Source organism: Delphinapterus leucas, chromosome X (assembly GCF_059928025.1).
Source record: "Delphinapterus leucas isolate spDelLeu-1000000601 "Yukka" chromosome X, BTC_Dleu_Yukka2, whole genome shotgun sequence".
In the NCBI taxonomy this organism is placed as follows: domain Eukaryota; kingdom Metazoa; phylum Chordata; class Mammalia; order Artiodactyla; family Monodontidae; genus Delphinapterus; species Delphinapterus leucas.
The window spans coordinates 26,421,506-26,447,430 of record NC_143150.1 but is presented as its reverse complement, the minus strand read 5'-3'; the positions used below and the strand labels follow the sequence as shown (position 1 = coordinate 26,447,430).

Below are 25,925 nucleotides of genomic sequence, written 5' to 3'. Positions count from 1 at the left end.
CAATTCATCTGTCAGTCTGATTCATCTGTCGGTTCCTACAGCATATTTGAAATAAATCCAGGATATGATCAGCATTTTATGTACACAGATTTCCTTTGTTTTCCTTCCCTCTGCTTTCTTTCTTCCCTATTCATTTTCCCTTCACCTCCCAATCCCTTTCCCGCTCCCACTGACTGTCTTCCTTTTTCCTTTCACCTTCCCTCCTTGGATACAGGTCATATTCTAATCTCAGTTCTCTCGTTTATTAGCTGCGTGCTATTGGGGCAGTTAGCCTCTCTGGGCCTCAAATTTCCTCTGTTAAAATGGGTTTCATATGAGAGTGCCTACCTTAGAGGGTTGTCAAAATTACAACAAAGAGCACGCCGACCACAGTGCCTGGTCTCTAGCAAGAACTCAACATGTTCGCTCTCTTCTCTGTCTTTTCATCCTTTTACTTCTATTCCCCGACTCCTCCACCACGGAGCTCAGCAGGTAAAAACCGTGGGAAAAATCACCTCAAGGCTGAAAGAGGAAACGTTTGAGCTGGGGGCGGGGACTGCGAGGTGGCCACTGCGCATGCGCACCCGCTCCGTCAAGTTCTGGTTTCCAGCTAGGGGGGTGGGGCGCAGGGGCAAACAGGGCTTCGTTTGTCCCGGTTACCCCTTTCCGGCCCGGGGAAGTGGCCGGACCTCGGCGGAGCCCCGGGCGGGCTCAGCGCTAAGCGAGGGCTGGAGGGTAAGTTCGAAAATGGCGGAGGGGGAAGAAGGAGGGGCTTTACTGGGCGGGAGGCTGGCCTAGCGGCCGGGCAGAGGCCAGGAGACCGTGAGGGGCCCAGCGGCGCGGCGGGGGCCGGAGACAGACGGGCCGCCCAGCGTGCCTTGTCTCTTCGAGGCCTTGGCGTGGACGCACTTCGGATTCCCCTACTCGGGGTTCCTCCGGGGAGTGGGCGGGCTGTTGGGTGCGAGTGAGGGAGACGAAGGGACTTCCGTTTCCTTCCAGGCTGGGGCCTGGCCGCCGAGAGGAGTTGGCATTTCCATATTGGGGCTCGGGCCGCCCCTCCTCCAGGACCCTCCCCTCAGCACTGCTCCGGGCGCCGCGGGCGATCCAGGCCGGCTCTCCAGGAGAGGTGGGTACTGCCCGTACGGGCTTCCTCCTCTCCCCTTTCCTTCTCTCCTCTCCCTTCCCTCCCCTCGGGCCCCGCGCTGCGGGGTAGGGCGGGAAGGCAGCCCCTACCCTGCGCAGGTGGCCGGCCCGGGTTCCGGGGCCCAGGTTCCCGGGACTGCGGAAGAAAGGCATGGGTGGCTTCAGGCCGCCCGGGTGCCTCCGTAAACCCCGTGACCCCTAAGGTAAAACGAGTCAAAGAACTTTTTTCTTTTTTTAATGATCAAAGGGGACTTCCCCCCCCCCCCATTCTGACGCCTGTGGCAGGTACGGAGCTGGGTGGAGTGTGTCTGGCGAGGGCGTGTGAACCGAAAGAATAGGAGCCAAAGACCTTCCGGAAGAGGAAATTAGCTAGTAATTCTTTCCAACCTTTGCTGCCCTTGTCACCTCCCCAGCATATTCTGTGAGTACAACAAAATTCATTCTAACTTTCAGTTTCATTATTTTAAGTCCATAATACCCTTGTTTTCTAATGGGGAGGAGGGAGAGTGGTTATTGCTGACACTAAGCAACAGCCCTCTCCACCTCCAAAAAAAGAAAACGTCAAATCAAAACTTCATAAAAACGTATCAGATTTTCATAATCTACTACTTTGCTTTCAAATATAACTACGTCACTACTTATGTCACAGATGTACTACCTTGTTAGTTAATGACACATAGAAATTTACTCTTGTAAGATTGGAGGTTGCTATTAGTGTTTCTTTCTTCTCTTTTTTTACTTAACATTTGTTATATCCAGTTCAAGAGAACACTGTTACAGACGGCCATCTTAGAATTACAACATTTTAGAGTTGGAAGGGATCTTAGTCGAAGCATGATATTTTACAAAAGCAGAAACTAAGGCACAGGAATATTTCATGGCTTGCCTAAGGCTACTCCATTACTTAGATTAGAACCCAGGTTGCCTGGCTCCTTGCTCACTGCTCTTTCTGCACAACTGCTCCACGTAGCCTCCAAGCAAGAAAATTAAATGTATTCAGTGCACATTGTGAAGCATGTACAGGTTTGTGCCATACAACTGTTCTACCTTCTTTCAGTATATTTAACATGCTTATGAAGCCAGAAGAAAGTGGCAGTAGTTTAGGTTAAAAAGGTTTATACGTGCACACACATCTACTGGTATATGCTCAGATAACTTCTTGAAGGATGCACAAAAAAAATGTTAACAGTGGTTACTTATGGAGGGTGGGGGGGCGTGGGAAGCTTTTTACTTTGCACCTCAGATGTGACCTAATGTACTGTTTGAATTTCTTACCGTAAACAAAGTATTGATTTTATAACTAAAAACAAGTGTTAAAGTTTGCACACATATGCATATCAGTATAAGCAAGTATCAGTGGTATGTGTATATATATTTATATACATATATGTATTTATGTATCAGTGATTTGTATTGTAAAATCCAGAGTGGTTCACGTCAGCCCAACTGGCAAAGCAGGCCTGATTATTGGATGCTCATATTTCCTCTTTGGTTTGCTCCTATTGCCCCTAATGTGAGAAGGTAACAATATTATATTAGTCTTTATATATTTTTAGAAAATGTGCTAAGCTTTTAATTATTGAATTATGTAGCAGATTATAACATTCAGGATATCAAATTTGGCACAATGAAAAAATTCTGAATGTAGAATCTTTGTGGGTAAGAATCATTAAAAATAAATTTAAGATCGTAAAGTTCCCTGGTGATTAGTAGTTCAGCTCTTTTGTTTTTATGAACAGGTTAAGACACAAAAAGTGAATTGCCCAAGGTTATATATCTGATTATTAACAGAGCTTGGACTAGAGTCTAGGTCCTAGTCCGGTGCCCATTGTACTACACCTGTAATTTTATTGCTTTCTGGTGCATTCGATGACTCCAACGAGGGGGACAAAGTAATGCTGACTAAAGGTTAGTTAGGCCCATTTCAATAGATAAGAATTATTGTAATTAATGTCTCAGTTAACTTGTATAGTGCTTGAAATATTTTAGTAACGTAAATGTTCTCCTTATATTTGGTTGTAAGCATTAACTTGTTTAGTAAATCGTTTGTTTATATTATAAAGGCTTAGAGACTCCAAATATGAACTAATGATATTTCACTGTTTTTGTTTGGTCTCATATTTAAGTCTGGTAGCTGGTGCTTACAGAAAAAAAAAGTGCTATGATTTATTTAAAAAATAAGAAACAACTTACTGAGCACCTACTATATCTGCCAGGTATTGTACTATGTGGTAGAATTCAAAAGATGAATAAGGCAAAATAGATGCCCTTGTTTTTTTGAGGATGGGAGATTATCATGAGCTGTCAGTTTTCAAGGTTTGTCTCTGTGGTCTAATCTGGTAATAGTATTACATATTACAGAATGTAATCTGTAGCACTGTTTAAGGTCATTGTGTGAGTAGATCTGAGGAGATAAACACAGTAGTGGTAAAATAAGTTGACATTGAATTGAACAAATATTATTTTCATGTCTTAGAGGTCATGTGGTACAGTGGAAAGAACACTAGGTTGAAAGCCTGAGTTCTTGTGTTGGCTTTGTTTCCGATTAGCTGTGGGATTGTGAGCAAATCACTCAACCTCGTTGCCTCCATGTTTCTTTTTTCTTTTTCATAAATTTTTAAGTATATTTATTCCACTTAATTCAAAACATGAAAAGAGCATTTGGAATATTATATATTATAAAAGAAATGTATCTACCATAAGAATTTGAGGCCAAACTTAAGAGTTATATGTTTTATCTACTTTGTGTATACTTAATAGATTGTCCTTTGTGTGATAAAAGCATATTTGTCCATTTTGTAGGACTTGGTGTGGACTTTTATTATTTTTAATTATGGTACAGTTGTAGTTCTGCTATTTAATACATTTTGAGATTTGATTTGGTGTGATTGGTACCCAGTCTTTGTTATGGATACATGTGATTCACTATTATGATCTGCTTCTATAATGTATTTTCAAGGATATGGGTTGTGGTGAAAAGTGAGGTTTACCTGCATAGACTGGGAGTAGCTTGAACTCAGATGGTCAGACAGAAGTTGAACTGAGTAAGTTAAGGCTGATTTCTTAAACTGGGCAAAGGTGGTGCCGCTGTGTATTCCCTGGCATATCTATAAATACTTATATATGGTTTGAACTTTTATGCTTATTCCTGTAATAATTTTGTTGACCTCAAAACACAGGCTTCTCAGCATATATTGCTATGTGATATACTTTTGTATGGCTCCACCTAATTTTTTAAGCCTTGAAAGGGCACAGAGCCTAACATTTTCTACCTCACTGGACTACCCTTTCTGCTGGTAATAATTTCCTATACTTACATTGGTCAGAATCACGGGGTTTGCTTTTCTTACTGTCATTTACAGGCCACATGATCTTTGATGAGTAACAAACAGTCAGAAAACCAGTTTCCTCATATTTCAAATAGGGGTATGATGTGTTGTGTAGGTTGAATTAGCTACCATATATGAAAAAATTCTAAATTGTGAAGCACATTACATATTTTAGTTATTATCAGAGGTAACATGGTAAAAGAGGATGGGCTGTGGAATCACACAAGCTCATGTTTAAATTTTGACCTTGTTAAAACAAATAGGATTAGAAACTTAGTTTCAATTCAGCATGTTTTAGTAGATTAGAGAAAATACATGTAGCTAAAATGATGGGGTGAAAGGAAATGAAAATTAGTTTATAGATAGTGTTTAGAACATGTGAGCATTCATTAAATATGTTGTACTGTTTTAATTTGCCTTATAGTCACTTGTGGCAGTTTCCTTTACTTTGTTGTCATTTTTTAACTCAAGCTCAATGGAAGACAAACCTACTAAATGTTTGCTTATAGACAACAGAGTGTCTTTTAGATAGGACAAAATATTTATACTGGGGAAAAAGAAAAGATGTTGGCTTTTATCAAGCACTTGTTTCAGCACTTGCTTGAGATCCCAACATGATCATGGAAGAGAATACTTAATTCTGAGAAAGATCTACAGTAGGTAGTACCCATTCACCAAATCATCCATCAAAAGAACCTCAGAATAGCACTTGTGGAACCATCTGATTTTTTTCAGTACTGCATCCTAATCACTCTGTCAGAATAAGTTATCTGGATGAGTATCAAACAGAATAAGTTCCAGATTCTATGGCCTTAGTCAATTCATTTAACTTCCTTATGCTTTAGTTTTCTTATCTTAAAATGAAAGAGTGATTTCTATTATCCTGTTCATTACAAATGTAAGTAAATTATGTTGAACAAGTTTTGCTTGTGGATGTCTACAAAATATAATGATTTTACTTTTCAGTGTACTTGATTCTGAGCTGCCCTTTTGTAAAAATTATTTTAGGGAAATTTTTTTTGGCCAAGGATCAGGGGAGACTCCTTTCTTACCAGTCCCCCAGATTAATTTATTATTATTATTATTTTATAAATTTATTTATTTATTTTTGGGTCTTCATTGCTATGCGCGGGCATTCTCTAGTTGTGGCTAGAGGGGGCTACTCCTCATTGTGGTGTGTGACCTTCTCATTGCAGTGGCTTCTCTTGTTGCGGAGCACAGGCTCTAGGCACATGGGCTTCAGTAGTTGTGGCACGCGGGCTCTAGAGCACCGGCTCAGTAGTTGTGGTGCACGGGCTTAGTTGCTCCGCGGCATGTGGGATCTTCCTGGAGCAGGGATTGAACCCATGTCACCTGCATTGGCAAGCGGATTCTTAACTACTGCGCCACCAGGGAAGTCCAGTTTATTTATTTATTTATTTTTATTTTTTTGCGGTACGCGGGCCTCTCACTGTTGTGGCCTCTCCCGTTGCAGAGCACAGGCTCCGGACGCACAGGCTCAGTGGCCATGGCTCACGGGCCCAGCCGCTCTGCGGCATGTGGGATCCTCCCGGACCGGGGCACGAACCTGTGTCCCCTGCATCGGCAGGCGGACTCTCAACCACTGCGCCACCAGCGAAGCCCCTATTTTTTTTAAGGCATTGAGTGAACAAGTTTAGAACTCTAGCGATAGACATCGCTCAGAACATTTTTCAATGAAATCTTTTATTTTCAACTCAAGTTAACAATAAGTAGCAGTCAGGTATTATTATTACCTGTGTTTCTCAGCCCTCTCTGCTAATGATTTACTGCCACCCAGGCAGTGAACCAGAAGACATGTGTTCATGGCCAACCACTGTGGACATGACCTGGTTACTGCTTTTATCTCTGGGAGTTGACCTGTATCCTCTTTCTTTCTTTTTTTTTTTCTTTCTTTTTTTGCAATATGTGGGCCTCTCACTGTTGTGGCCTCTCCCGTTGCGGAGCACAGGCTCCGGACGCGCAGGCTCAATGGCCATGGCTCATGGGCCCAGCCGCTCTGCGGCATGTGGGATCCTCCCGGACCGGGGCACGAATCCGTGTCCCCTGCATTGGCAGGCGGACTCTCAACCACTGCGCCACCAGGGAAGCCCTCTTTTTTTTTTTAACCTGATGTTTGACAGTAATATGACAAAATATCAAGTTGGCATAAATTCTCAGGATAGGCAAAAGGATAAGGACCTAAGAGTATATTCTTCCCTCTCCTTGTAATAAGTTATAAAAATTATCTTCTGTGAAGGAAGAGACAAAACCTTGCAATAGCAGGCCCCACTATTGATAGCTTACTGGGCCAGTTTATTCACAGATGAAGGAAGCATTGTCACATGGCAAATAGCCAAATAACACCCCCAGCCTGCTGGGCAGAATTATATAAGACACCTTGACTAATCAAGAGTCCAACTGCTTTTTTCTTTTGATTAGAATCTAATATATTTGCTGGATAAAATTTAGAAAATTAAGAAAACCACAACAAAGAAAATGAAAACCAATAATCCCAGTGCACAGAGATAATAACCACAGTAGAATTTTGATGTGTAATTTAGCCTAAGTCTTTCTATATCGGTATTTTTTATAATTGGGATCATACTGACCAATACTGGTTTATAACCAGCTCATTTCACCTAATACAACATCATGAACACGTATCTGTGTTCTTTAGTATTCTTCTACAACCTGTAGTATACACATTACCAAAGTGTTGTTCTCTTTTGTTAGAATTGAGTTTTTTTGTTTTATAAATAGCACTGTATTGAACATCCTTATATATACTGATCATTTCCTTAGCGTTAATGCTTAGTACTAGAATGGCTGGTTCAGAAACTAATCATATATTTTAAGACTTTTAGAATATATTGTCAGATTGCTTTCTAGAAAAGGTGTACCACTTTTTAGTTCCACCAGCAAGAGTGCCTATTGTCCCATACCTTCACTGCTGGATTTTTATTGTTGGTAGTGATGGCAGTCTCTGCCAAACAGGACAAAAATGGTATCTTTTAAAGTGTTTATTTCTTTGATTACTAATGATATTTAACATTTTTGCATACGTTTGTTGGCCATTAGTATTTGCCATTTGTAAATTTGTATATTTTCTATAGAGATGTTCATCGTAGATTAATAAGTGCTTTCAAGCTTTTTCTTAAAACTATTCTCAGTCAGAAACAAGATAGATTAAAAATAGATGGTGACAGGATACACTCCTGTTTGAGACCACTTAATATTGATGTTAAAAGCAAATAAACAGAAGGATATTCATTCCAACATTCTTTATAATAGCAAAAAATTGTTAGCTTTATAAATGTCCAGCAATGAAGGTGCATAACTGTATATATATAGAATATGTTAACATTTGTGGGGTTTTTAAAATTTGTTTTATTTTTCGCTGCATTCGGTCTTCGTTGCTGCGCACGGACTTTCTCTAGTTGCAGCGAGCAGGTGGCTTCTCTTGTTGCAGAGCACGGACTCTAGGCGCGCGGGCTTCAGTAGTTGTGGCTCGCAGGCTCTACAGCACAGGCTCAGTAGTTGTGGCGCACGGGCTTAGTTGCTCTGCAGCATGCGGGATCTTCCTGGGCCAGGGCTAGAACCCATGTTCCCTGCATTGGCAGGCTGATTCTTAACCACTGTACCACCAGGGAAGTCCAACATTTGTGTTTTTTAAAATCTATCTATGGAGGAATGCAGAAGAAACTGGTAAGAGTGACTGAGTCTAGGAAGGGAACCAGAGGTTTAAGAGATGGAATGGATGCAGCTTTTGTACCTCTTGAATTATTTGATCATGTGTGTATTTTCTCTTTTTAAAAATATACATCTGCTTCCCTGGTGACACAGTGGTTAAGAATCCGCCTGCCAATGCAGGGGACACGGGTTCGATCCCTGGTGCGGGAAGATCCCACATGCCGCGGAGCAACTAAGCCCGTGCGCCACAACTTCTGAGCCTGCGCTCTAGAGCTCATGAGCCACAGCTACTGAGCCCACGTGCCACAACTACTGAAGCCCGCGTGCCTAGAGCCCGTGCTCCACAACAAGAGAAGCCACTGCAATGAGAAGGCCACACACCACAACGAAGCGTAGCCCCCACTCACCACAACCAGAGAACAGCCCACGTGCAGTGAAGACCCAACGCAGCCAAAAATAAAATAAAATAAAATAAATAAATTTATAAAAATATACATCTAAAATTAATGTTCAGCAATATGGAATTGGTGAGGTTATGATAAATACATTCATACAGTCAGGTACTAGTGATCCATTTAAAGTAATGTTCTAATCTAGATAAAAATTGATGTGGAGAGATGCTTATGATATATTATTAAATAGAAAAAAGCAAATTATAAAAATACCATATACTATAAATCCCCTTTAGAAATATTTATAACGTGCATGTGTTACATGCATACAGAAAAGGTTCTTAAAGGATAAACATATTAAAGTATTCACAGCCTGGATAGTAGGATTCTTTTTTCCTCTCTTTTAAAAAGGAAAACAGTTGTTTGTATTAAATATTGGGTTGATATCCATCATGAGATTTTGTTTTTCTGCCTGTTCTGATTTTAGCAAAGGTTTTAATCTAGACTCTGAATAGGCATAAATAGTATTAATCTGTGTTATGATCTACAGTTCGGGTTATATAGATGGTTTGTTTTTAAATCAAAGACTTGATTAACGAGCACTGTAAATTGTCTTTAAGTTCTGAACAGTTTTCAGTAAAATGGAGGAGGGGATACTAGTGATCTTGAGCCTTTTTATTATCTTGAGTGAATTCTTGAGCCCAAACCCGTGTATTCTTCATGCAAAACATTCTTTTGGGGAACACATTCCCGCAATTTGTCGAAAAAGATGAGAGAAAAAAAAAAACGAAGAAAAAGATGAGGGAATACCTTACTGTGGGTCCATTCTGAGAGAACTGTACCTGTGGAGTTAATTATTATAAATAATTTGGCAGATATTGGAGGTCTGGGCTCAAATTTAAGTGTTACTATGACTTTCTAATTTAAGTATAGAACATGTAATTGATACTCCCTTTGTGGATTCTCAGTATGGCCTTTCAGGTGTTTACAGAAGTAGGCTTCATGATCAAGCATATATTGTAGGCAGCAGTATTAATAAGTTGATGTTATTGACTGAGCTTATGGGCTAAGTGCTCATTAATGCCATTCAGTTATTTGAATGGCTCTAGTGCTTAATTTTAGGGAGAGAACTTTTGATTTGATTGAATGTAATTAACCTCAAAAATGTTTTATTGACCATTTAACTTAAGGTTAAATGAAAATATGCTTCATAGTTTGAAGAACCTAGTAGTATAAATGAACAATTTGACTAAAAGTTGAATTTTTAATTTTATTTATTTATTTATTTTGGCTGCATTGGGTCTTTGTTGCTGTGCACGGGCTTCTTATTGCGGTGGCTTCTCTTGTTGCGGAGCACAGGCTCTAGGCGCACATGCTTCAGTAGTTGTGGCTTGTGGGCTCTAGAGCTCAGGCTCAGGAGTTGTGGCACACGGGCTTAGTTGCTCCGCTGCATGTGGGATCTTCCCGGACCAGGGATCGAACCCGTGTCCCCTGCATTGGCAGGCGGATTCTTAACCACTGCACCACCAGGGAAGTCCTAAAAGTTGAATTTTTATGTAAATGTATCATAGTATAAAAGCTGAATTTAAAAAATCATATATATACACATATATATGCATATGTATATACCCTTTTTGTTTAGGGCATGTCTTTTTTTTTTTTTTTTTTTTTTGCAGTATGCGGGCCTCTCACTGTTGTGGCCTCTCCCGTTCTCAGTGGCCATGGCTCACGGGCCCAGCTGCTCCGTGGCATGTGGGATCTTCCCAGACCGGGGCACGAACCCGTGTCCCCTGCATCGGCAGCCAGACTCTCAACCACTGCGCCACCAGGGAAGCCCAAGGGCATGTCATTTTTAAAATATAGCTTTTTAATACTATGTCACATCTACGTAGATACATTTCTTAGATACTACAGCTTTGTAAATCAAAATGCTATTTCTAAGCAGGGAGCTAACACTTTAAGATCATTAAAAGAGGGATTGAGGGACTTCCCTGGTGGTCCAGTGATAAAGAATCTGCCCTCCAATGCATGGGACGTGGGTTTGATCCCTAGTCAGGGAACTAAGATCCCACATGCCACAGAGCAACTAAGCCCGCCACGCCACAACTACTGAGCTCGCGCACCTCAAATACAGAGCCTGCGTGCTGCACTGGAACCCCCACGCTACAACTACAGAGCCCACGCGCCCTGGAGCCTGTGCGCCACAACTAGAGAAAAGAAAACCCGCACGCCACAACTAGAGAAAGCCATGCACCGCAATGAAAGATCCCACTTGCCACAACTAAGACCCAACACAGCCAAAAATAAATTTAAAAAATAATAGGTAAATTTTTTTTTTAAAAAAAAGAGGGATTGACCTCCACTGCACTGGGTCAAGGAGAATGTTGCTTGTTTGACAAGATCTCTACGCTGGATCCTCTATAAGGGAAAAAAGCAACTGATGAGAAAAATCTTACAATATTTCTATGTATAATGAGCAAAGAGAGAATATTAAGATGAATTTTAAATTATGATGGTGTTTTGGGTTAGCACATATAAGATTTTTATGATGTTACTATGAAAAGTTTTACAAATCTTATATTTTTGAAATGTGATTTTAGTATAGGTTTTTATCACTGAGTTGTACTGTTTGCTTGGTATGCATATATTTCCTAGTTAGGTCACATTTCCTGGGCACAATGGCATATTACCAATTTTTAGTCCTCACAGTGATCTCAAGAGTCCAGTGGACGTGGTGGGTGGGATGTGGGATAGTGACAGCAGTGACCTAATAGAGGTGCTCCAACATTCATTCTTTTGCCCAATGTTGATGAAGCACTACTGTGTGTCACGCATTGCTTTAGGCATTGGGAATACAAATGTGATAAGACAGAGCCCTTGCTATAAAGGACCTTCCTTCAAACAACGTACATATAGGTATACCTACAAACATACACACATGCAGAAATTATTCAGTCTTGTTCTAGTACAGCTTGGCTCCTCAGCTATTTTTCTTCATTTCTTTCTTTCTTTCTTCCTTTTTCTCTCTCTTTCTTTCTTTCTTTCTCTTTCTTTCTCTCTTTCTTTCTTTTACCCTCTCTCTCTCTCTTTCTCTCTCTTTCCGCGCTGTGCAGCATGCGGGATCTTAGTTCCCCGACCAGGGATTGAACCCGTGCCCCCTGCAGTGGAAGCATGGAGTCTTAACCACTGGACCACCGGGGAAGCCCCCTCAGCAAATTATTTAGAGGATATAGTGAGGGCACAAAGAGTAGTCATTCTACTAGGGTTTTGAATGGAGGAATCAGGAAAGACGTCATAGATGAGATTCTAAAAACATGTTTTCTGAGTTTTCAACAGATGCCCTTATTTAATTACATAATGTGTTTCAGTTAGCATGGTACTGCAGTGGGAGCTAATAGGGTTATATTATTTGCTTAATTTTTGTCATATTTTTAACATCATTGTATTGGGTTGGCCAAAAAGTTCTTTCAGGTTTTTCCGTATGCTGTTACGGAAAAACCCAAATGAACTTTTTGGCCAACCCAATATTAGTTTCTTAGGGCTGCCATAATAAAGTACCACAAACTGAGTGACTTAAAACAACAGAAATTCAGGGACTTCCCTGGTGGTCCAGTGGTTAAAACCATGCTTCCACTGCAGGAGGCCCGGGTTTGATGCCTGGTCAGGGAACTAAGATCCCACATGCCGCACGGCACAGCCAAAAAAAGAAAAAAATAAGAAATTAATTTTCTCACAGTTCTGGTAGCTAGACATCCAAAATCAAGGCGTTGGCAGGGCCATGCTGTCTCTGAAGGTGCTGGGGAGAACCTGTTCCATGGCTTTCTCTTAGCTTCTGGTGTTGCCATTGATCCTTGGTGTTCCTTGGTTCGTCAATACATCATCACTGCAGTCTCTGCCTCTGTCTTCACATGGCCATCTTCCCTGTGTTTCTTCTCCTTTTCCTACAAGAATATCAGTCATATTGGATGAGGGCATTCTAATGACCTTGTCTGAACTTGATTATATCTGCAAGGACCCTATATCCAAATAAGGTCACATTCCTAACCAGTGGTGGACTTCAACATAGTTTTGAGGGGGCACAGTTCAACCCATAACAATCATTTAATTCCCTTTTAATGTGCCACGTCAATATAGTTACTTAAGAAATGCTTTTTCATGATGAGAAATTAGCAAAGCCCTTGGTTGCAGGGATGATAAGTATTTTTAGTTCATTAAATGAGTCTATAGTGACTGAATGAATTTCTTCCAGAGACCATAAGGGTGAAACACAGACAGGTTGTAGAGATCTATGAGCTCAATAGAAAAAGACTAGAGGTTTCGCTGCTTATTTGTTAAGCACAGTGATTTGTTATTCAGGTGCTACTTTGACTTAAAAAGATTTAATAAGTATTTGTAATTGTTAACTTTCAGTCATCAGAGATAGTTCCCTAGTATACCATCTTAAATAATTAAATTTATATTAATCTTCAAAATTACTTTCTTCAGTGTCTTGTACACATGTAAAACTGCTTGCTTACTTTGTTCTAAGGTGCTGTGATAACTGAAACTTATGGTATTATGGGATAGATTGTTTTTTTAAATTACTTACACTGTAATAATTGACTACCAAATAGTAGTCACTTTAAGAAATTACTGTTAATTTTCATTTCAAGTAAGATTTTTATTAGAAAGCTTAATACTTAAATACATTTCTGAGTAGTGTTCTGATATTAAATCTCACAAAAATATTTCCCTGCATGGGATTTTTTTTTCTATTGCTTTAACATTAGAGGGTTTTTTTTTTCAATTAATCCAGAATTTATTTCTTCATGTTTTTTTAACCATTTAGAGAAGCTATCCTTTAAAAGGGAATCATTTGATCCTTCATTGTTTTAATAGCACACAACTGTTACAAAGGCATCCATACTAGCCCTATTATAAGATGATTTTAATAATTTTGGGGGGAATTATCTATAAACCACAGGGAACTTCATAATATTCTTAATTTCTATGTACATGCATACTGTAGTGCTTATGCACATTGTACAATGATAAATGCCAAAGAAATCAGGTAAAGAATGAAAGTTCACAGCCTCACACTTACTTGTTCTAAGTGGATGTGTGGGAAATAAATAGCCTAATGAAAATAATATAGATAAACTTTACTTGTCAGTGGTAAATACCACAGCTTTCTCTTAAAGTGTAGGCAGTGTTCCCAGAATAATCCCACTGAAGAAAATCCAAAATCTTTGCACAAAAAAGTGCACAGGTTTGTCCTGTGTGTAAAAACCTTTTAATCTAAGTGCATTTTATATCCAAAACAATTTGCACTACTTGAATACAGATCTTCCTCAACTTACAATGAGGTTACATCCCAATAAAACCATCCTAAGTTGAAAGTATCATAAGCTGAAGATTCATTTAATACACCTAACCTACCAAACATCATAGCTTAGCCTAGCCTACTTTAAATGTGCTCAGAACACTTACATTAGCTTACAGTTGGGCAAAATCATGTAACGCAAAGCCTATTTTATAATAAAGTGTGGAATGTCTCATGTAATTTATCAAATACTGTACTGAAAGTGAAAATGGAATGGTTGTAGGGTACAGAAAAGTTATGAGTATATCAGTTATTGACCCTCGTGATCTGAGCTGACTGGGAGCTGTGGCTCGACGTGCTGCCCAGCATCACTACAGAGTATCAAATTGTGCTAGCCCAGGAAAAGATCAAAATTCGAAGTAAGGTTTCTACTGAATGCGTATCACTTTCGCACCATTATAAACTGGAAAAATCATAAGTCAAACCACTGTAAGTTGGGGACCATATGTACATTAAAAAAGTTCAAAAGCCTACCAACATAATATGTAGATACACACACCCAAAACAAAAGGAATGCTTTCCAATGAAATTAGGAATGAGGATAAGAATTAAAGGAGAGTGTCTTCTATATTACCAGAGTCAATGAAATTAACTGCATTTTAAAACATAAATTATACCTATTTGGAATTATTTTATAAATATATAATCTATAGGCTGGACAAACATCAATGTGAAAAACTGTCACAGAATTTCATAATTTAGGAACATAGCTTCAGTGCTTCATAATGTGGAAAGAAACTCCTAAGAACAGCCAATTGGTTTGATTTCTTAGAAGTTAGAAAATAATGCATTTCAGAAAATGATTTGTAACAATTAGCGACAAAAGAACAACATTAAGAAATAAAATACTGGGTACACAAGAACTGAGGTCCTCAGAGTACCAAAAGAGAATCAGACTTCACATTAAAATTTAAAGAATGTGGTTAAAGGAAAAACTAACTGGAATCTTTGTAACAGGTTAAATATTTAACCACTTCAAACAGAAATAATTTAGTCCTCTCACATAGTTCTGAAAATGTACTGTAGCATCTAGTTTTCCATATCAAAAGCATATAATTTGATTAGCAGAGCTCCCTTTGTTTTAGACTTAAAATCACCTCTGATCCACCAAAGTTTGTACTGTTACCAAACTACTATTTGAAAAGCATTTAAACAGCTTTATTGAGATATAATTCACATACCATAAAATTAATTTTAAGGTGTACAGTTCAGTGATTTTAGTATATTCAGAGTTGTACAACCACCATTACAATCCAATTTAGAATATTTTCATTACTCCAAAAAGAAACCCAGTCAGTAACCATTTGCAGTTATTCCCCATTCCCCTCCTCTCCCAGCTGTAAGCAACCACTAATCTATTTTCTGTTTCTATTTATTTTAAGAACGTTTTAAACTTACAACATTATTGTTCTCATGCCTATTCCAGGTCATTGGCTCGGAGGTTTGAAAGATCTTAAAACTACCCAAATTTGCAAGTCCTGTGATATCCTCACTCAGAAAACATTCAAACGATGGTTTCATGATTGTTCAGTCTTCTAAGAGTTTTTGATCTGGAACATGTGTTTCAAATTCTGTTTGTACCATTTGCTAGGGGTGCTAAACTCATTTAATTAGACGGAATAAAACTATTCTTTCCAGACTCAAAACTGAGTTTGTTCTATTTGGGTTAACCATTTCCAGTCTTTTGATAGTAGGAACAGCTTTAGGAATCTAGTGTGGCACACCGCTGTCTTCAGTGATAATGTCATCTTCATCCTTTGGCTCAATGTTTGGTTCAATCTGCTGTGGATAGCCAAGAAAGCTATTATCAGTAGATTGGCTAGAGCTGCCAGAAGTCCTACTGTTGCTAACGTTATTCTCCTGTTTACTTGCCTTCTATTATGATGAGGTTGTAGCTGTTTGCAGTCATCCTATCACTTGATCAAAACTCTTCCCTGAAACTTCTATACCATTAACATCTAAAACGTCATCATTAACAGCCAATATAGTCCTGTGCTGCGAGCCAGACCTCCTGGAATAAGCCAGGATATAAAGCTCCCTGGCGGGGGGTGGGTGGGGGGAGGAAGGGACTTCCTTGGCGGTCCAGCGGTTAAGACTCTGTGCTTCCAATGCAGGTTCAATCCCTGGTCAGGGAACTATGATCCCGCATGCCACACAGCATGGCCAAAAATTAAAAAAACAAAAATAGCGCACACACACACACACACACACACACACACACACACAGAGAGAGAGAGAGAGAGAGAGAGAGAGAAGATCCCTGGGACCTTCTCTGAGCCATGTAGTGTCTCCGTTAGAATGAAACCATCCCAGCCATAGAGTCCCTAGGGAATGTTCAGTGTTGTGTTTGTAAAGATGAACTAATCCTATGGTGTGTTTCTGGGGGAGTGTCAATATCTGTAATAGAAGACACACATCTGAAGTCTTGGTGCATACCAATTACTAGATCTGGCATTTTTCTGTGGTTGACATTGAACATTGGTTAAAACATTTTCCTTCTTCATTAGCATGTCTGTACCAAAGGCACTGTTTGCTTCTTCCTTTTTTTCTGTGTAAAAATCTTAAGCAGCAGGTTGGTTGTTGAAGCAGTTATGTGATAATTATCATCTTTATTTATAGATAGTAAGTATCCCTGGATGTCTATAGCCTAATAAAATGTCACCATTAGGTATCTTATGAACATGTTGCAGTAATCCATAAAACTCCTCAAAAATGTCCAAGTTTTGCTCTTTCTATCAAAAACTAATGAAATTCAGTGCCAAACCTGCTCTTCTCCAGGATGCCCTGGCAGCCGCAGTCACGCTGAGTGCAGGGGCTGCAGCCCAGGAGCCTGCAACTCACCAAACGCACCTGCAGAGGTGGCTTGGGTCTCAATGCTGAGCTCCACAGGGTGGCTGGGCAGCCTGTCTGTGGTGCAAGTGGAGACAGAACTCCATCCTGTCTCCCTCTGCTTTGGTGACTGCAGAACCCTGGTGGAGGAGGATAAGGGGGCAACTAGCCCATCCACCTCTTTGCTCTCGGCTGCCTTCCCCATGACCAGGCTCCTGACCCAGGCGAGTGGTGCTAACCGCAGAGACTTTAAGTAAAAATATTATTAAAGACATTTTGGAGAAAAAGGTCACCTATAATCCTGTCACCTTAACTAACATATTTTACCCATATATTAAAAATTACCTCCAGGCTTGTCCATGAGTATATATTTTCACACAGTTGCAGTCAGATGTACATCCTACTTTATATCCTTTTCCCATTTAAAATCACCTTTGTTCTATATATTTGACAACTTTAATAATAAAAACCTGAAGGAAATAGAAACTTTTGTATTGTGTGCAGATACCAGGTAAGTGGGTTTTCTGTGTGTTTTTTTCTCCCCTCCAACTCCCCATATTCCCACATTATTGCTAGAGAAGCAGTCAGTCTCCTCTCCTTGGCACATGCCCATGGCTATCTTTACCCAGCTGACTAGGCTAAATAAATACACACACACACACGTATACTGTGTGTATGTATATGTACAGGTATATGTATGTTTTATTTTTTTCATTGAAGCTTATTAAGCCTTTTATTTTTTTTAACATTTTTTAAAAATTTATTTTATTTTTGGCTGCATTGGGTCTTCATTGCTGCGTGCTGGCTTTCTCTAGTTGTGGCACGGAGGGGCTACACTTCGTTGCGATGCATGGGATTCTCATTGCGGTGGCTTCTCTTGTTGTGGAGCACGGGCTCTAGGCGCGCGGGCTTCAGTAGTTGTGGCTCACAGGCTCTAGAGCACAGGCTCAGTAGTTGTGATGCACGGGCTTAGTTGCTCCGCAGCATGTAGGATCTTCCCGGACCAGGGCTCGAACCCATGTCCCCTGCCTTGGCAGGCAGATTCTTAACCACTGCGCCACCAGGGAAGCCCCTCCCCAGGAATTTTTAAATCTTTCCCTCTTAGAATAAAAGGTTTTCTGTGCTTTAAAACAGTCATAAATTTTAAAATTAACTTGTTATGCTATAAAAGTTAATTTCAGTCCTATTTTAAATAGGTACTACTTGGCTAACATGCACTGGTAATATATTAGCAATCCCAGTTGCTTGACAGATGTATATGTTAGATGAAAGCCAGTTGGTTAAATTATACTCACTTGTCCAAAGAGGAACATAACTAGAGAAATTAAAAGAAATCCTCGGGCTTCCCCGGGGGTGCAATGGTTGAGAGTCTGCCTGCCGATGCAGGGGACGCGGGTTCGTGCCCCGGTCCATGAATATCCCACATGCCGCAGAGCGGCTGGGCCCGTGAGCCATGGCCGCTGAGCATGCGCATCCAGAGCCTGCGCGTCTGGAGCCTGTGCTCCGCAATGGGAGAGGCCACAACAGTGAGAGGCCCGTGTACCGCAAAAAAAAAAAAAAAAAGAAATCCTCAACATTTAGGCAGCGTCTAACCAAAAAGAAATAGAAACAACGTGAGTTAGTTTCCTATAGCTGCTGTAACTGAGTGTTTTGCTTTTCTTTTTAACATCTTTATTGGAGTATAATTGCTTTACAATGTTGTATTAGTTTCTGTTGTATAACACAGTGAATCAGCTATGCGTATACATATATCCCCATATCCCCTCCCTCTTGAGTCTCCCTCCCACCCCCCCATCCCACCCCTCTAGGTGGTCACAAAGCACAAGCTGATCTCCCTGTACTGTGCAGCTGCTTCCCACTAGCTAGCTATTTTACATTTGGTAGTGTATATATGTCAGTGCTACTCTTTCACTTCGTCCCAGCTTACCCTTCCCCCTCCCCGTGTCCTCAGGTCCAATCTCTACCTCTGGGTCTTTATTCCTGTCCTGCCCCTAGGTTCGTTAAAACCATTTTTTTTTTAGATTCCATATGTATGTGTTAGCATACGGTATTTGTTTTTCTCTTTCTGACTTCACTCTGTATGACAGACTCTAGCTACATCCACCTCACTACAAATAACTCAATTTCGTTTCTTTTTATGGCTGAGTAATATTCCATTGTATATATGTGCCACATCTTCTTTATCCATTCATCTGTCGATGGACACTTAGGTTGTTTCCATGTCCTGGCTATTGTAAATAGTGCTGCAATGAACGTTGTGGTACATGACTCTTTTTGAATTACGGTTTTCTCAGGGTATGTGCCCAGTAGTGGGATTGCTGGGTCATGTGGCAGTTCTGTTTTTAGCTTTTTAAGGAACCTCCTTACTGTTCTTCATAGTGGCTGTATCACTTTACATTCCCACCAACAGTGCAAGAGGGTTCCCTTTTCTCCATACCCTTTCCATGATTTGTTTGTGGATTGTTTGATGATGGCCATCCTGACCGGTGTGAGGTGGTACCTCTTTGTGGTTTTGATTTGCATTTCTCTAATGATTAGTGATGTTGAGCATCCTTTAATGTGTTTCTTGGCAATCTGTATATCTTCTTTGGAGAAATGTCTATTTAGGTCTTCCGCCCATTTTTGGATTGGGTTGTTTGTGTTTTTGATATTGAGTCGCATGAGCTGTTTGTATATTTTGGAGATTAATCCTTTGTCAGTTGCTTCGTTTGCAAATATTTTCTCCCATTCTGAGGGTTGTCTTTTCATCTTGTTTTTGGTTTCCTTTGCTGTGCAAAAGCTTTTAAGTTTCATTAGGTCCCATTTGATTATTTATTTTTTAAAACAAATTTATTTTTTAATTTTTGGCTGTGTTGGGGCTTCGTTGCTGCGTGCGGGCTTTCTCTAGTTGCGGTGAGCGGGGGCTACTCTTCATTGTGGTGCACGGACTTCTCATTGCAGTGGCTTCTCAAGAGGCAGAGCATGGGCTCTAGGCACACGGGCTTCAGTAATTGTGGCACGTGGGCTCCAGTAGTTGTGGCTCGCAGGCTCCAGAGCGCAGGCTCAGTAGTTGTGGTGCACGGGCTTAGTTGCTCCGTGGCATGTGGGATCTTCACGGACCAGGGATCGAACCCATGTCACCTGCATTGGCAGGCGGATTCTTAATCACTGCACCACCAGGGAAGCCCCCATTTGTTTATTTTTTGTTTTTATTTCTATTGCTCTAGGAAGTGGGTCAAAAAGGATCTTGCTGTGATTTATGTCACGGAGTGTTCTGCCTATGGTTTCCTCTAAGAGTTTTATAGTGTCTGGCCTTACATTTCGGTCTTTAATCCATTTTGAGTTTATTTTTGTGTATGGTGTTAGGAAGTGTTCTAGTTGCATTCTTTTACATGTAGCTCTCCAGTTTTCCCAGCACCACTTATTGAAGACACTGTCTCTTTGCCATTGTATATTCTTGCCTCCATTGTCAAAGAAAAGGTGGCCATGTGTGCGTGGGTTTGTCTCTGGGCTTTCTGTCCTGTTACAGTGATCTATATTTCTGTTTTTGTGCCAGTACCATACTGTTTTGATTACTGTAGCTTTGTGGTATTGTCTGAAGTCAGGGAGCCTGATTCCTCCAGCTCTGTTTTTCTTTCTCAAGATTGCTTTGGCTATTCAGGGTCTTTTGTGTTTCCATACAAATTTTGAAATTTTTGTTCTAGTTCTGTGAAAAATGCCATTGGTAGTTTGATAGGGATTGCATTGAATCTGTAGATTGCTTTGGGTAGTATAGTCATTTTCACAGTGTTGATTCTTCCAATCCAAGAACATGGTATATCCCTCCATCTGTTTGTATCATCTTTAATTTCTTTCATCAGTGTCTTATTTTCTCTTTCAGATTTTTTGTTAGTGTATAGGAACGCAAGAGATTTCTCTGCATTTTGTATCCTGCTACTTTATCAAATTCATTGATTAGCTCTAGTAGTTTTCTGGTAGCATCTTTAGGATTCTCTATGTATAGTGTCATGTCATCTGCAAACAGTGACAGTTTTACTTCTTCTTTTCTGATTTGGATTCCTTTTATTTCTTTTTCTTCTCTGATTGCTGTGGCTAAAACTTCCAAAACTATGTTGGATAGTAGCAGTGAGAGTGGGCAACCTTGTCTTGTTCCTGATCTTAGAGGGAATGGTTTCAGTTTTTCACCATTGAGAATGATGTTGGCTGTGGGTTTGCCATATATGGCCTTTATTATGTTGAGGAAAGTTCCCTCTGTGCCTACTTTCCGCAGGGTTTTTATCATAAATGGGTGTGGAATTTTGTCAAAAGCTTTTTCTGCATCTATTGAGATTATCATACGGTTTTTATCCTTCAGCTTGTTAATATGGTGTATCACATTGATTGATTTGCATATATTGACGAATCCTTGCATTCCTGGGATAAACCCCACTTGATCATGGTGTATGATCCTTTTAATGTGCTGTTGGATTCTGTTTACTAGTATTTTGTTGAGGATTTTTGCATCTATGTTCATCAGTGATATTGGCCTGTAGTTTTCTTTTTTGTAGCATCTTTTTCTGGTTTTGGTATCAAGGTGGTGGTGGCCTCATAGAATGAGTTTGGGAGTGTTCCTCCTTCTGCTATATTTTGGAAGAGTTTGAGAAGGATAAGTGTTAGCTCTTCTGTAAATATTTGATAGAATTCGCCTGTGAAGCCATCTGGTCCTGGGCTTTTGTTTGTTGGAAGATTTTTAATCACAGTTTCAATTTCAGGGCTTGTGATTTGTCTGTTTATATTTTCTATTTCTTCCTGGTTCAGTCTCAGAAGATTGTGCATTTCTAAGAATTTGTCCATTTCTTCCAGGTTGTCCATTTTATTGGCATAGAGTCACTTGTCGTAGTCTCTCATGATCCTTTGTATTTCTGCAGTGTCAGTTGTTACTTCTCCTTTTTCATTTCTAATTCTGTTGATTTGAGTCTTCTCCCCTTTTTCTTGATGAGTCTGGCTAATGGTTTATCAATTTTGTTTATCTTCTCAAAGAACCAGCTTTTAGTTTTTATTGATTTTTGCTATTATTTCCTTCATTTCTTTTTCATTTCTTTGTGATTTGATCTGTATGGTTTCTTTCCTTCTGCTACCTTTGGGATTTTTTGTTCTTCTTTCTCTAATTGCTTTAGGTGTAAGGTTAGGTTGTTTATTTGAGATGTTTCTTGTTTCTTGAGGTAGGACTGTATTGTTATAAACTTCCCTCTTAGAACTGCTTTTGCTGCATCCCATAGGTTTTGGGTCATCATTATATGTATATTTTAAACACAACATCTCAGCATCTTGAAATCTTCCATACCCCTCGTATAAACATGTACCACCGCTTGCTGATTCTTTTTATGCCAGTGTTGGCTTTCAGAGTGCCATTTTTCCCAACCACTGTTCCCTCACGATTTCTGACTGCCTGGCCCCTTTATGTCAAAGCTTTCTTGGACATCTTTCTCTCTGTGTGCCTTCTTACCTTTCTCCTTACCCGGTACAAAGCCTGAATGTGCTTTCACGAAGAGGCCTTAAGTTACCTCAGCATACTTTATTCCACTCTGACTTGTTCACATCCAAAACCTTCTCCAGTATTCATACCTCATTTTCTTCTGTATTCCTGTGCCCCACATATACTTATTTTCTAAATATCATCTTCCCCACCTGCATTTCACTTAAATACTTTTTTTTTTAATCATCTCCCATCCCTTTCTTTTGGTGCTTCCCTCCAGTCCCAAGGTTTCTGTCTTGTCAATCGGTTTTCTCTCTTTTAGTCTTAACCTTTCTGGTAGTTCTGTTCTCTCACCCTTCTCCAAAAGCTCACACTCTGATAATGTATATGTAGTTTTCAGTTGAATGCTTCTGAATAAATATCTGCTTTTCAAAACAGTGAAATCTAAACTGTTCGTATGGAAATAACCCCGGGAAGATGAGGTCTCCACCTGAAAGTTTCAAATAGAGATTCTCCTGCTAGTGTTGAATGATGGAGCTTTATCTTATATTATCTGAAATGGGATGACTACTTGAACCATGAAAAATATTCACTATTATGAAATGAGAATAGATCATTGATTTTACACTTTTATTTTGATTGACCTGAGAAACAAAACTTAACCACCTCAGAGAAGGTAACTTTCATATGTTTTAGATTATATTCAGCGTTTATTCTTCAGGATAATTATAGACTTAGAAATGTTTAATACTGTCTCCTAGTCCATGCCAAAGTCCCTTCCAGTCATGAGAGGAATTCATAAGCTACAAGACAACCCAGTCCATTTTATACTGGTATTGATTGTTGTAGCTGTTCATCCCTGTATTGGGTTAAAATCTACTGGCTTTAATTATATTCATTAATTCTGCCCTCAACCTAAACAGAATTTGGATCCCTTTTCTACATGACTGCCTTTTAGATAGTTATTCTATCCTCTACACCCCTCTCCCTACAATTTTCTTTTCCCTTTGAGATAAATACTTGACTCTTCCAACTATTCTTCATAGGATACCATTTTCATCATCCTGATTGCTCTCTATGGAAGTTACACTTTGTTAATGTCCCTTCTAAAATGTGTTCAGAATTAAAAATAATACTCAGTATGTAGCAGAATTGAATCTGGATGTTGCACACCTGTACGTTAATGCAGACTGAAGTTACTTCAAGTATTTTAGCTGCCATGTAATGTTGGCTCATGATGAGTTTGTAATAAACTCAAATCCCACGATCTTAATCTGGAGGTTTCCCTTCACATGACTTCTTTCCAAACCAAGATTCCATCTTCCTTTAGTTGTACCACAGATTTTTAAAGTCAGAATATAAGACTTTACACATATCCCTATTTTATCTCATTAGCCTATCAGCCAGCCTTGGTTTCTTTGAATCTTGGTTTTTGTCATCTACCTTATGCTGATTCAACAAAGAGTCTTGAAGCTAGTGCTAGAACTTTTTCAGACATCTGGGAAACAATAATCAAAAATCATGGAGACTGTCTTCCAAAAATTGTTGTATACAGATATAACTCAGCTCTTGAGGTGTATATGAATTAATACCATTGTAAATTGGGTCCAGGAAAGACTGAAGTCCATTGCCAGCCTGCAAGACAGAAGCCTTTTGTTGAACATTAACTCCAAGAGAGATGATGTTCCAAGACATATTGTGCCAACATAATGCCAAAAGAGCTGCTAATTCTTCCCAAGAAATCAGTTACTATACGTATGAAGTAGAGACAGAGTCATTGTGACCATTCTTTTATTTTGCATTTGGCAAGCATGTACTGAGCACAGTGTCAGGAACAGTGTGAGGTTCTAGAGAACCAGGTTTGCCTGGGGCAACCCTTATTTGTGCCTCTTGTCCCAATGAAATTATTAGTAGCATCATTTTTCAGTTTCAAAAGAGTTCCGGTTTGGAGGATAAATTATCTTGGCCACTCTTCTCATAATCCAACCAGTTCCTTTTAGTATTTTATCTTGGTTAAATATTACACAGCTGTAATTTGGCAGCTCTAATGAGGCTGCAATAGTACTTCTCTTCCATTTGAACAGTTTGTTTCTTGACCGTGGGCAGTTGATAGCAAAAGTAACTGCAGTTAAGGTCTACAAGTACTTAGTATTTTTCCTGAGCCACCCTCTAGAGGGCAGTATTATATACATTTGAAATGATCCAATTCTAACAAAAATGGACTCTGTTTATACGTGAAAATCATAAACATTTGATGCTCTTAAAGAATACATTGGAACCAACATTGTGAATAAAACTTATCTTTTGCTAATCAATAAAGAAATATTAAAAATTCATTAACATTCTGAACATTCTTTTAATTGTAAAAACTAAACTTAGATGCCTTGAATATACAATGATCCATTATAACAATTATGCATAGACTTCAAGAATCTGCATATTTTATGCTTCTTTCGTGTTTTTCCTAATTAATGATTTTACATGGTTAATAATTTTAATATATTCTGCATCACATAGTTTTCATATTTATGTAAAATAGGCACTTAAAAATGAATAGTTCTGATCTACCTGCTTAAATATTACTTTCCTCTAAAAGAGAAAACAAAAATGCTAGTTTTTACTTTATAACCTGAATCATGTGGTAATGTAGGATTCTAGTATTTAGAATTAGAATGTTTCTTTAAAATTGTGTCATCAGTGGGTAATTTGTTAACTCCTAATATCAAAAGTATATTGCTTGTGTTTGACATTTTTGGATTTCCTAATGTAATGTTCTCTTTTTAGAAAAGGCGGACAAGTCCTATTTTCAAGAGAAGATGACTTTTAACAGTTTTGAAGGATCTAAAACTTGTGTACCTGCAGACATCAGTAAGGATGAAGAATTTGTAGAAGAGTTTAATAGATTAAAAACTTTTTCTAATTTTCCAAGTAGTAGTCCTGTTTCAGCATCAACACTAGCACGAGCTGGTTTTCTATACACTGGTGAAGGAGACACCGTGCGGTGCTTTAGTTGTCATGCAGCAGTAGATAGATGGCAGTATGGAGACTCAGCAGTTGGAAGACACAGGAAAGTATCCCCAAATTGCAGATTTATCAATGGCTTTTATTTCGAAAGTAATGCTGCACAGCTTACAAATCCTGGTGTCCAAAATGGTCAGTACAAAGCTGAAAACTGTCTGGGAAACAGAAATCATTTTGTTTTAGAAAGGCCATCTGAGACTCATGCAGACTATCTTTTGAGAACTGGACAGGTTGTAGATCTATCAGACACCATATACCCAAGGAACCCTGCCATGTGTAGTGAAGAAGCTAGATTAAAGTCATTTCAAAACTGGCCAGACTATGCCCACTTAACCCCAAGAGAGTTAGCTAGTGCTGGACTCTACTACACGGGTATTGATGATCAAGTACAATGCTTTTGTTGTGGCGGGAAACTGAAAAATTGGGAACCTTGTGATCGTGCATGGTCAGAACACAGGCGACACTTTCCTAATTGCTTCTTTGTATTGGGCCGGAATTTTAATATTCAAAGTGAATCTGATGTCGTGAGTTCTGATAGGAATTTCCCAAATTCAACAAATCCTCCAAGAAATCCAGCCATGGCAGATTACGAAGCACGGATCATTACATTTGGGACGTGGATATACTCAGTTAACAAGGAGCAGCTTGCAAGAGCTGGATTTTATGCTTTAGGTAAACTTTATTATAAAAGTAGGCTAATAAATAACTTTCCAACTATCCCAGGGTTCCTAAAAAGTAAATAGATG

General features: G+C 39.4%; 1 protein-coding gene and 1 pseudogene across 7 annotated transcripts in view; one reads left to right on the top strand and one right to left on the bottom strand.

Annotated features, from left to right (window-relative positions):
• The first annotated feature begins 586 nt into the window (after positions 1-586).
• XIAP (X-linked inhibitor of apoptosis) overlaps positions 587-25,925 on the top strand; it is a 44,818-nt gene continuing 19,479 nt past the window's right edge. For 2 of the 7 annotated variants that reach the window (XM_022561844.3, XM_089904111.1), the window contains exons 1-3: positions 588-714; positions 979-1,105; positions 24,943-25,851. In XM_022561844.3, the coding sequence (XP_022417552.1) occupies positions 24,975-25,851 (877 nt within the window). In that variant the 5' untranslated portion in view covers positions 588-714; positions 979-1,105; positions 24,943-24,974. Of the gene's footprint in view, positions 715-978; positions 1,106-1,369; positions 25,852-25,925 lie in introns of those variants that run through there. The other 5 variants (XM_089904110.1, XM_089904115.1, XM_089904116.1 and 2 more) reach the window with 5 other exon arrangements.
• On the bottom strand, positions 754-17,085 carry LOC149744181 (partitioning defective 6 homolog beta-like; annotated as a pseudogene).